At 43.8% G+C, this 11833-nt stretch overlaps 1 protein-coding gene across 1 annotated transcript; it reads right to left on the bottom strand.

Moving 5' to 3' along the window:
* Window positions 1–2006: 2006 nt before the first annotated feature.
* IL12A (interleukin 12A) lies at window positions 2007–9286 on the bottom strand. Its single transcript, XM_005546243.5, has 7 exons — window positions 8833–9286; window positions 7702–7847; window positions 4904–5017; window positions 4540–4581; window positions 4422–4463; window positions 4187–4330; window positions 2007–2619 (listed from the first exon to the last, which is right to left on the bottom strand). Exons 1-7 carry the CDS (start codon window positions 8948–8950, stop codon window positions 2464–2466), a joined length of 762 nt encoding a protein of 253 aa, XP_005546300.2. The 5' UTR covers window positions 8951–9286; the 3' UTR covers window positions 2007–2463.
* Window positions 9287–11833: the final 2547 nt, after the last annotated feature.

Genomic DNA, 11833 nt, shown 5'->3' with positions numbered 1-11833 from the left:
TTGTCCCTCCTGATTTCTGGGCCCAGACAACCAGTAGTCACCATTCCAAGTAACAGGTGGCCGCAACTCTACAGCCTGTTTGTCTCTTCTCACTGTCAAAGCTGCTGAGACCCCAGACTCGACACTTGAAAGAAACCCATGTCTGTGAAGCACTTGTGGACCATTCAAGAGAAGGAGATAGGTGATGGGATCTAGCTTCTGATGGTTTCTATTTTATTAAATGTCTAATAGGGCAAGAATCTGAAAAACGAGAAATTTGTCATGCAAGAGGACCTGGGAAGGAGATAAAACATTTACAGGGGTAAAGATTGGGATTCAGTTGGGAGGAGTAACTGAGGAAATGGGTCACTCAAAATATTTTATGTTTTAGGTCCTTTATCTATTAAGGAAGAATGGATTGTCAAAGCCTTAACATTGCATTGTATTGTGTCAGGTGAATTGCTATGGTTTGAATGTGGTTTGCCCTCTCCCAAACTCACGTTGAATTTTTTTCTTTTTCTTTTTTTGAGATGGAGTCTCGCTCTGTTGCCCAGGCTGGAGTGCAGTGGCGCAGTCTCGGCTAACTGCAAGCTCCTCCTCTCCCAGGTTCAAGAGATTCTCCTGCCTCAGCCTCTCGAGTAGCTGGGATTACAGATGTTCATCACCACGCCTGGCTAATTTTTGTATTTTTAATAGAGATGGGGTTTCACTATGTTGGCTAGGCTGCTGTCAAACTCCTGACCTCAGGTGATCCATCTGCTTCAGCCTCCCAAAGTACTGGGATTTGAGGCATGATTCACTGCGACTAGCCTCACATTGAAATTTAATTGCCATTGTAACAGAATAAAGATGTGAGACCTTTACGAGGTGATTAGGCAATGAGGACTCTGCCCTTATGAATGGATTAATGCTGTCATCATGGGAGTGGTTATAAAAGGACACGTCAGCACCCCTTTGCTCACTCTCTCACCTTCCGCCATATGATGACATGGCACAAAGGCCATTGATGCTGGCCCGTTGTTCTTGGACTTTCCAACCTCCAGAGCAGTACAAAAATAAATCCGTGTTCTTTACAAATGGCCCAGTCTCAGATATTCTGTTACAGCAGTACAAAGTGGACTAAGTCATGAAGCCTAAAGATTTACATGGTTTACAGTGGTGGTCCCCAACCTTTTTGGCAGCAGGGGCTGGTTTTGTGGAAGACAGTTTTTCCATAGACCCAGGGGGCAGGGGGCAAGGATAGTTTCGGGACAAAACTGTTCCACCTCGGATTATTAGGCATTACTTAGATTCTTATAAGGAGCACACAGCCTAGATCCCTTGCATGTACAGTTCACAATAGGGTTCATGCTCCTGTGAGAATCTAATGCTGCCACTGATCTGAGAGGAGGCAGAGTTCAGGCGGTAATGCTTGCTCACCTGCCACTCACCTCCTGCTGTGGGGCCCACTTCCCAACAGGCCATGGACCAGTATCAGTCCATGGCCTGGGGATTGGGGACCCCTGGTTTAGAGAATTGAAAAGATGGAATTTAACATTTAGCTCATCAAGAGCACATCTCTTAAGCCAAAGTAAGGCAATCATCCATGTGGTTCAGGTAAAAGTTCTATACAATTTTAGACAAATGGAGAGATTTTCTGGTTGTAAATTAGGGACAACTTTTCTCTCAGCGACCAAAGGGTCACAAAAATTAGAATAATTAGGCTAGAAGGCCTCTTAGTGACATTTTTTTCTGGTTGAAGAATATTATGATGTATTTGTCTAATGCACAGCACACTTTTAGACTCATGTTGAACAAAAATAATAAACCCTCAAAAACCATGACTCACTTGGCTCCCTTAGTAGTAAAGCATATCTTGTCTTACTAGGATCCCTTTAAAATGAGATGAAAGGAACTAGGAAAGGAATAAGAAGAATATTGTGGCATTCTTTCCAGAGTAATTTTGTTGAAGTCTCATCAGAGTTTTCAATTTTCCCACAATGTGTATTTTAACACTTAAAAGTACATTAGAAAAATAGGAGAATCACTTTAATTCAATAATTTTATTTTTAGAACACTTAAAAAATATTTTTCAAATCCACTTGATAAATAATTTAATAAATATAACATAAATAAATATAAGTTAGTTCAGATGCTTTCATGATCACAAAGTTATATAAATAAATAATTTAAAATAAATTATGCTTACATGTTTGTTTCTACAAACACTTTGGTACAGAAATAGCTTATAAGTTCTTGCCCTTCTATTAAAGTGAATGTAAAACGCCTTCAGGATGGACATTTTCCCTTCTTGGCAATTCATTCATGAAAACTGAAAAGCAATTTATCCACAGTAAATGTCAAAAATACTTGATCAGAGGTATCATGTGGATGTAATAGTCTCATCCTTCTTTCCCCCTCCCTAGTTCTTAATCCACATCCTATCAAAATTTCTTCATTTCAAATTTTTATAAAAATGACAACGGTTTGGAGAGACCTTGCTTTTTAGGAAGCATTCAGATAGCTCATCACTCTATCAATAGTCACTGCCCGAATTCTGAAAGCATGAAGAAGTATGCAGAGCTTGATTTTAGTTTTATAAAAATCCGGTTCTTCAAGGGAGGATTTTTGTGGCACAGTCTCGCTGTTGAAATTCAGGGCCTAGGAGAATGAACAGTAAGCATGACTTACATCGTATTCCAAAATTCAAATATTCATTCATAAAAATGAGTGAAGCCAGTACATGTGTCAGAGCCTGCAACTCAGTCCCTTATGCCACTCCTAACCCAACCCACATCTACTCTCAGCCAGATTACCAGGCAGAACCTGAGAAAAGAAATACTCATTTTCCAAGCACAGCCATCTTCAATGAGCTCAGAAAAGACCCTTGAAACTATTTAGAAAAAAAACATCAGTGGGAGTTGTGTCTTAGAAAGAAACAGTTCCTTTAAAATGACATCTGCTGCAATATCTAATTAATTTTGTATATGTTACATTAAAAAGCCCACTTCTGTTTAGCACAGGGAGGTGATAGATTGCTATCGATCAGAACTCGCTATCAGTAACAGGCCTGTTTACTGAAGACATGCCATTTGTGTCAGATAAACCTGGCAATGAATTTCCCAAGTTTAGCACTTGGATTTGATAACACAATATAATTTGCACCCTTGATGAATAAATACTTTCATATCTTCCTCACAAAAAGTCTAAAAGAAAGCTAGAATAAAGTCACCCCATTTTATACCAGAGGAAACTGAGGCACAGAGGGGTTAAGTGGCTTGGGAATAGTTGTCTGGTTACTGGTAGAATTGATTCTAGCACCCAAATCACCCAACTCTTGGTCCTAAAAACAAAACAGCAACTACAGCTCTCTAGATGGTAACGTTTTTTGATACTTGGATAAAGCTCATTGCCTTTCAAACAAGTAATCTGGCACATGCACGCGCGTACACACACACACACACACACACACTCACACACGAAAAGAATAAAAGTAAATCAATTACTTTTCAGACAATGATTTCTGCAACCATATTTTTATCCTGTGTCCTAGTCACCAAAGCAATCACCCTCGCTTATATAAATATTTGCTTTATATTAGCATCTGTGTTATGGTGATTCGGAACATTACAAAGCAAGTTCTTGCCTATGAATAACATTATAGACGCCCCAGATGATAGGTCATTCTTTTATTTGGTTCACATTTTGGTTCACAATGGGTCATAATCAGGCACCAATCTTGCTTGTTTTTCCAGCAATATTTGCAGATACGCAAGCTGGCCCCTTGTATGCACATCCGGGAGCACATCCTGGAGCCTTTAGAGTTGAGTGAGAAGGTAAGTGTAGTGAAATCCTCTTGAAGGATTTTAAGAGGCAGAGCCTCAGACAAGTGGTTTAACTCTCCTAAGGTTTGGTTCCCTCCTTTGTGCAGATCCCATATGGTTGTTTTGAGGCTGACATAAGAAAATGCACAAAAACATTTGCAGAGTGTGGGGGATACCACAGAGTGAATACTTTGGAGTCTGCTTTTCATAATGTCATCCGCTCACATTTGTGCTCCCTATAGGGGGCACCCTCAAGGCTGTCTCCTTGAAAATGTAGGTCTGTCAGGCCTTTAAAAGGCCTCCACCAATCCAGGAAGAGCTGATTTTATACCTCTTTATTGAGGACCCTGGCTAGGTATCTTTAGCATGAAAAAGGTGCTCTCACTGATAGAATGAAGTCTTACCTGCATCAGCTCATCAATAACTCCCAGTATGTTTTGATCTAGAAAGATCTGCCTCTTAGGATCCCTCAGAAGCTTTGCATTCATGGTCTTGAACTCCACTTGGTACATCTTCAAGTCTTCATAAATACTCCTAAGGCACAGGGCCTGGGTGACATGACAAGATGGGGAAGTATCCTTTGAGATGGGCTAAAAACATTTCTCCCATTGCATTTGAGGAAAGAGCTGTGTGTCTTACCATCATAAAAGAGGTCTTTCTGGAGGCCAGGCAACTCCCATTCTAGAAGAAAAAATAAACAGACATCAGCGATATGAATTCATCATACAGGCTGAAACTTTTCATTTTTTTGACTTACAGTTATGAAAGAAGTCTCTCTGGAATTTAGGCAACTCTCATTCTAGAGGGAAAAACATCATATATCAAAGTATTAAATCTTAGTATAAATCTGTCTGACTTTTCAGGTCAAACTTTTTTTATTATGGTGAAAACACATATCATAATATTTACCATGTTAACTATTTTTAAGTGTTAAGTATATTCATATTATTGCAAAAAAACCATTTATTTTTATAATTTTTCTCCCAAATCTAACTTCGGAAGTAGGACCAGTTAAAGTCCCATAATGATGGATACCAGAAACGTGAGTTTTTAGAAGCAGGTGAGATTTGATGCACAGCTTTTAACCACACTGCAAGTTTTGGGAGGAAAATCCTCTATACCTTGATTAATTCCAATGGTAAACAGGCCTCTACTGTGCTGGTTTTATCTTTTGTGATATCTTCATGATCAATCTCTTCAGAAGTGCAAGGGTAAAATTCTAGAATTTGTCTGGCCTATGAAAAATGAAAGAGAAACTCAGTTTATAACATTGATAAGGCACCTGGCACCCCACAAGGCTGGTACGCCAGGGTGCCAGGCAGGCTCTGGCTGGCTGCCCTTGACCTCTGTTGCTTTGACCTGCAGGAAATTCTGGTTCTTCATAACACAAAAGGAAACAGATTCCTTACATTCTGTCTCTCACCCTCCTCTCCCTATGCTTGGGGCATGTTTCTCTGGATGACATATTTTTTCATTATGTAAACACAATAAATCATGTCATCAACCTGTGCTAACCAGCCTCCACACTTCACTGTGACACTTGCTTCTGGTGAAAACTGTTTCTTCTTTTGCTAAAGTGACTGTATTCTATGAATACCTATTTCAAGTATAACTTCTAAAGGGGCAACTATTAAGGTCACAGCTTGATGGGTATAACAAACATGCAAACCCTTAAGACAAGCGAGATTTAATTTGCAGTGCACACATGCGCACACATACGCGGAGATGTCATCTTAGTGTGTTGGAAAGCACCGCTGGGTAAAATTATGAAATGTATCTTAGGAAGTAAAGGACTGTATGATTGAAGATGACGATCATTTTTCCATTCAACAGCCTGATGGGTGCCAGGCGCTCCATTAGGTACTAAGAACATGACAGAGAAGAGGACCATGTATACCCTCCTGGATTGCAAGTTTAGCTGCTGAGACAGACAAGTGCCCAGATGGACCAGGAGGCATCAGTAGGTGAGACATGGTGAAAAGGGCATGAAGCTTCTGAGGAGGGGCAGGAAGGGAAGCGAAGCTTCCTAGAGATGGGACACCTGCATTAAGAGGAGTAAAATGTCATCAATGGAGGAGGGAAATTTCAGACAGAGGTAACAGCATGAGCCAAGAAGCAAGGCCTGAAAATTCAGAATATGTTTGGACACAAGTAGTAAAATCCCTTTCTGTGGTAGCTAGACCAATGCTCCGCCTCCAAAGACATCCACCTCCCAATCCCTGGAACCTGGTAATGTGCTATGTGACCTGCCAAAGAGGAATGAAGGTGTAGATGACATTCAATTTGCTAATCAGCTGATCTAAGAGTAGAGAGATGATCCTGGAGTATCTGGGTGAATCCAGTGTAAGCAGTGTCCTCAAAAGTAGAAGCGGGTAGAAGGTCAGTCCAGAGGGAGCAGCATGAGAAAGACTCAACCAGACATTGCTGGTATGGACAACGGAAGGGGCCACAAGTCAAGGAATGTGGACAGCCTTTAGACCTGACAAAGCAAAGCAACACATTCTCACCAAGAGCCTCCAGAAAGGGCTACAGCTTTGCTGACACATTGATTTTAGCCCAGTAGGACCCATTTTGGACTTCTGATGCCCAGAGCTGTAAGATAATAAACTTGTGTCATTTAAACCCACTACATTTGTGACAGCAGCAGGAGGACATGAATACACCATTCCTGGAGGTGTTTAAATAGACCTAGGCAATGCCACTATTCTGAGCAGGTTCTAAAGAGTTAGATTTGGAAGTGTGAGTCCAGTGTTGTTCTTGAGGTCTTTTCAAGAGAAGCTAGAAATTTGAAATCTCAATTGAAAGGTTCAGTTTTTGAATAGCATCAAACTAAAAAATAAACATATAGCCCAAACTCTACAAAACTGTGGACTGGATATGGCCAGTGAATCACTTGCATCTACCTCCTTTGTTTCCTACTGCAGCAAATTTGACAAATGATGTACAAAACATTACACTGATTTCTATAATCTTTTGACTGTACTGGGAGTAGAGGCGTCAGCTTTTGCACAAAAAACACCCATATGAATTGGAGCACCTACAAGTTATCCATTTTGAACCTTTCTTCAGGAAACAAAGCAGTTCTCACTTGAGCCCCCTGTCTAATGAAGATTCATTGAATTGTGAGGAGCAATGCACAGCACATTATGAAAGACTGAAAGGGGAAAAGAGCCCTTTTGGAAGGCTTGGTGGCATTGAGCTTATTTTAAGATATTCATAAGGCAACAAGCTAGAAAATACGCAAGAAAAATTTCCTAGAGATCAAAAAGGCAGAGGACATCTTTTAAAACACTAGCCTTTAGCCTTTGCAGCAATAGCCACTGGAGCAGTTTTTAACGGCAATGGTTTTTACATTAAAATATGAAACCTAAAAGAACAAAGCTGTAAATAAAATTAGGTAACTCTTCCCTAGAAAATGAAGGCCGCATGTGCACTGTCATAGTCCTCCCTGAGAAGTGTTGCTCTGAGAAGGAACTGTGTCACCAAGTAGAAGCTGGTGGGCAGCAGGAGGGACAAGGCTATTTCATCTTTGTACCCCTGCCCCCCAACACAGAGTATGCACCCAAGTAACTATTTCCGGGTTTGATCAGTGATGCAGAGAAACCATGTGGACCTGACACAATTCTATCTCTGTTGGCAGGCTACAGGAACACTGCAAATATCCACTTTACTCTGTGTAGACAGAGCCAAAACCAACATCATTATAATTTATTATTACTCTTGCTTTCTCTGGAGACACAATTTCACTAGGACTCTTTAACACTTGGGCCATTTGTAAAGTTCCCTCTCCTGCTGTTGACAGCTACTAATGAACCTCCACAATTTCTCTGCAGTTCCATCAGGTACCAGAGGGTAGGATGAGAGGCCCCTTCCTCAGGGAGGGTACAGGTGCACAGCGGAGAAGACAGGAAGAGCTCACCTTCTGAAGCGTATTGCTGGCGGCCTTCAGCAGGTTTTGGGAGTGGTGAAGGCACGGGAACATTTCTGGGCCTGGGGTGGCCACGGAGAGGTTTCTGGCCAAACTGAGGTAGTCCAGGAGGACTAGGGTGGCCACAAGGAGGAGGCCTGGAAGGGAAGTGAGGAGCAGGTGGAGGAACTTCAGCCTGGATGGCCTGCCTGCACCACCTTCCCTCCATTCTAGCCACCTTCACCCATCCATTTCTGCTTGGCACCCACCTCCCTCCACCCATTTCCAACACTTTTCCCTCAACACCTGAGAGATGACTCAAGTTATTACAAAGCGCCACTCTATTCTAGGACTAGAAGCCAGCTCCTTGTGAGGGTTTAGGGATGAGCTTGGACAAGGGTGTCGAACCCAAAAATCACCCAGAGAAAGCCTTCATGTTTTTGATGAGGGAAACCCAGACCAGGTGGTGAAGTGGCTGAGTCAGACTTGGGACCCAGTGTTTTAAAAACAGTGGAGTGAGAAAGCCTGACTTGTTTGTTTTTTTAAGACGGAGTCTCACTCTGTGGCCCAGGCTGGAGTGCAGTGACACAATCTAGGCTCACTGCAACCTCTACTTCCGGGTTCAAGTCATTTTCCCGGCCTTAGACTCCCCAGTAGATGGGATTACAGGCACCCACCACCACACTCGGCTAATTTGTGTATTTTTTAGTAGAGACGGGTCAGGCTGGTCTTGAACTCCTGACCTCGGGTGATCTGCCCGCCTTGGCCTCCCAAAGTGCTGGGATTACAGGCGTGAACCATTGCACCCTGCCAATCCTGACTTTACAACTAGCTAGGATCTGGATCTGCCTTCTGTTTGTAGCTGAGGGATCCTAGGCAGGAAAGCAGGAAATCTCCCATGCTGGGCCTCAGTTTCTCCTCTACGAAGTGGGCATAATGATAGTTCATCAGGCTGTTTCGAGATGAAAAGAGACATGCCCTATTTAGAGCATGGTGAGACCCCTATTCTTATTCCTCTTTGCAGGAGAGGGCTGCTGCTATTCCAGTCTCTCCTTAGGCAGACTTGAGTTTCCACCCCCTCTTCCCAAGCAGCCGCCCCTCCGCACTCGAGCAAACCAGAGCCCTGGCGAGCTGGGTACTCACTGCGCGCTGGACACATGCTGAGCCGGCACTGCAGGGGCTCTGGGCGAGCCGCTGGATGCAGACCTGTGGCCGTGGCAGGTGAGGGCGGTGGCTGCGAGGCTGACCCAGGGGGCCACATTTTTATAATTGTCTCGAGGCGCGGCAGGACTTTCCCGGGACACTGGTCTCTTGCTTTCTGTCTCTTTCTCTGTCTCTCTCTACATCAGCTTTTCGGTGACACGTGCGGTCCCGCCGGCCCGCGGGGCTTGCGGCGCTTTCGGATTAACTCCCGGGGTGCCCGGCCGCAGCCGTTCCGGGACGGCCCCGCCGCCTCCAGCTCGGCCCAAAATGAAAGCGAAATGTTCGCAGTTACTTCGCGGGGTCCACAGGCGGGCGAGACACCCCGCCCACCACCCTGGGTCCCCGGCCTTAGCCGGACGCCCCTTGTCTCAGCCTCCCCGCCCCGCAGCTGTGCAGCGCCCCCTGCCGACGTAGGGAGAGGAGTGCCTCCCACTTTCCATGTCCTGCATAGGGATGGGCCCTAACCACAACCTCCAGCCTACTACTGGAAGGGGTAGGCAAATCATTCACTCATCATCGTTCCTTCAGATGGCTCACTAGATGCCAGGTCGACGTTGCACTAGGTGCAGGACACCCAGGGAGAACAGGACCCTCGGGGCATTGCCACACTAAATCAGACTCAATGCCTTTTGTTCACAGGTCTTTTCTGAAACCTGAAAAGGGATGAGAACTGACTGACTATGCAATTACTACTCTTGTAGAGAATCCAGTTTACCGATGGGATGAATGCACAGAGTCCTGGGAGGAAAGACCTAGAGAAAGAGTCCACGCTCAGCCGGAGCAACGGGGTCCAGGAGTCAGCAAAGACTCCCGGGAGCTGGGGCCCCAACCTGAGTGTTAAAAACAAGTAGGCATTAGACCGCGTCCAGCGGGAGGGCACGCAGGGTTTAGCCAGGGGAAACAGGGATCAGAAGCGCAGTCATGAAGGGTTGAGGGAGGTGGGGGTCTAGGTGTCCTTGCAGGTTGTGAGGCTGGAGAGCTGGATGGGGCCGTGCCATGAGGGCAGGGGATGCCATACTAAGGAGTGTACCTTCTGTGCTGGGAGTAGTGGGGAGTCTTCCTGGGTTTTAGGCAGGGAGATGTGGCAGAATTTGCATGATGGGAGGATCCCTTCAGCCACATCGTGACGGATGGATCCAGGGGTCAGGAGTGGAGCAGAGGAAAGAGTTGACAAGGTGTGGCCAAGTCCTTATTCAGTATGGAGAACACAGGGTGATCAGGAGGGACTCTCAGAGGGCCTGTGGGCCAAGGCTTGGTAGCTCCTCAGGTGAGAGGGACAGGAAGGCCCTGAGAATGGGGAATGGAGATTGTTCTCGCTTTACAGGGATTACTGTATAAGAGGACTGAGTTTGGAGGAGATGGTGAGAAGTTCCATTTTGGATGTGCTGGGTTTGAGGTTCCTGTGGGACTTTTTAGTTCAGTTGTTCTTCCCACAGGCATTAGTCACCCTAGGCGTGGGTAACGGGAGGATGTGTTTGGTCTCTGACTTGGAGCTTCCAAAGGGCCTGACTATGCCCAGGCCCCAGGGCCTAATAATTGGAGCTGCCTTCTGGTTGGCTCATCCGCTCTCAAAGCTGATGAAGCACCGCTGTGGGGAGTTTTAGGTGTGTGTAAGAGAGATGGTTGATCTCTAAGGCCCCTTCTAATGCTGCTGTGTGTGAATTCCCCCGGGGATACAGAGTAATCCATTGTCAGAAACAATTGCATTTAGCAGTTTGTGTGAAGCAAATGACAGGCGCAGAGCTGTGTTGTGGCTACAGGGGTTTAGTGTGGAGTTAAATGTACTTAAAGTCAGGATGAACACAAGTGTATCACAACTGAGCTGTTTCTCCCCTGGAAGGGACATCTCCTATATAAAAGTAATTTCCATTGCTTAGATGAGCACAGGGCTCATCTGTTAAAAATGGATTCTTGGCTACCGGACACAGTTTCTAACTTATATTTTTGTGAAACAGTTTCTTGATGCGCTCCATGTACTCTAGCTAAGATAAAATGAAAACCTTCTTCTAGGAATACATGATTTTTCTGTAAGCGACAGTCTTTGCTCACAATCACCACTTTACAGTGTGTAGCATTGTCATGGAGGTCTTGGCCAACACTATAAGGAAAGAAAAGGAAATGAGAGATTTAAACTTGGAAAAGAAAAGGTAAAACTGTCACTTTTTACAGTTGATATACAAAAAGAAAAAATTAATAGACTATTAGAACTAAGAAGATAATTTAACAACATCGCACAATACACATACTAACTTTAAAAAAATCAACCAATTTCTGCAACAATCCGTCAGAAAATATAATAAAAACAAGATGACATGCATAGAAGCAGCCAAACTATAAAGTAACTGACTGTAGATACAGAAGCAATACAATGGCTAAGAGTATGGACTAAACTATGTTAATCCAGGTTCTGCTACTTACTTGCTGTGTGTTCTTAGGCGAGTTATTTATGTCTCTGGGCTCAGTTTACTCATCTGTTAAATGATGATAATAAAAGTACCTACAGTATAGAGTTATTATGATTATTACATGAGCTGGGATAACTACAGAATAGTGTTTGGAGAAAAATTATAAAGTTCAGTCAAGAATATAGGGTGATTTAATTAAATAATTCTATACACTTGGGTGGAAGGTTTCTCTATATAGAAAGCTTAAGTCTCTTATCATTAATTCACATGCTCAATGTAATTCCAATATAAGCTACAAACAAATTTTCTCAGAAACTTAATAATAAATCTACTCTAAAATACAGATGTAATAACAAAATCTATGACTAAGTTAAATAAAATTTTTGGGAGACATGGTTTTGCTGTATCACCCAGGCTGGAGTATAGTGGTGGCACAGTCACATCTCACTGCAGCCTTGACCTCCTGGGCTAAAGTGATCCTCCCACTTCAGCCTCCTGAGTAGCTTGGACCACAGGCAACACCATCATATCCAGCT

The sequence above is a fragment of the Macaca fascicularis genome, chromosome 2 (genome assembly GCF_037993035.2).
Source record: "Macaca fascicularis isolate 582-1 chromosome 2, T2T-MFA8v1.1".
In the NCBI taxonomy this organism is placed as follows: Eukaryota; Metazoa; Chordata; class Mammalia; order Primates; family Cercopithecidae; genus Macaca; species Macaca fascicularis.
Note: the sequence above shows the minus strand (reverse complement) of the source record. Positions and strands in the feature narration are given on the sequence as shown.

Excerpts from the sequence above, each read along its gene's own strand:
- IL12A (XM_005546243.5), bottom strand. The coding sequence starts at position 8,950 with ATGTGGCCCCCTGGGTCAGCCTCGCAGCCACCGCCCTCACCTGCCACG. Across the intron at positions 4,582-4,903 it reads TACCATTGGAATTAATCAAG|AATGAGAGTTGCCTAAATTC; the intron begins GTATAGAGGATT and ends TTTTCCCTCTAG. Across the intron at positions 4,331-4,421 it reads GAAAGACCTCTTTTATGATG|GCCCTGTGCCTTAGGAGTAT; the intron begins GTAAGACACACA and ends CATGTCACCCAG.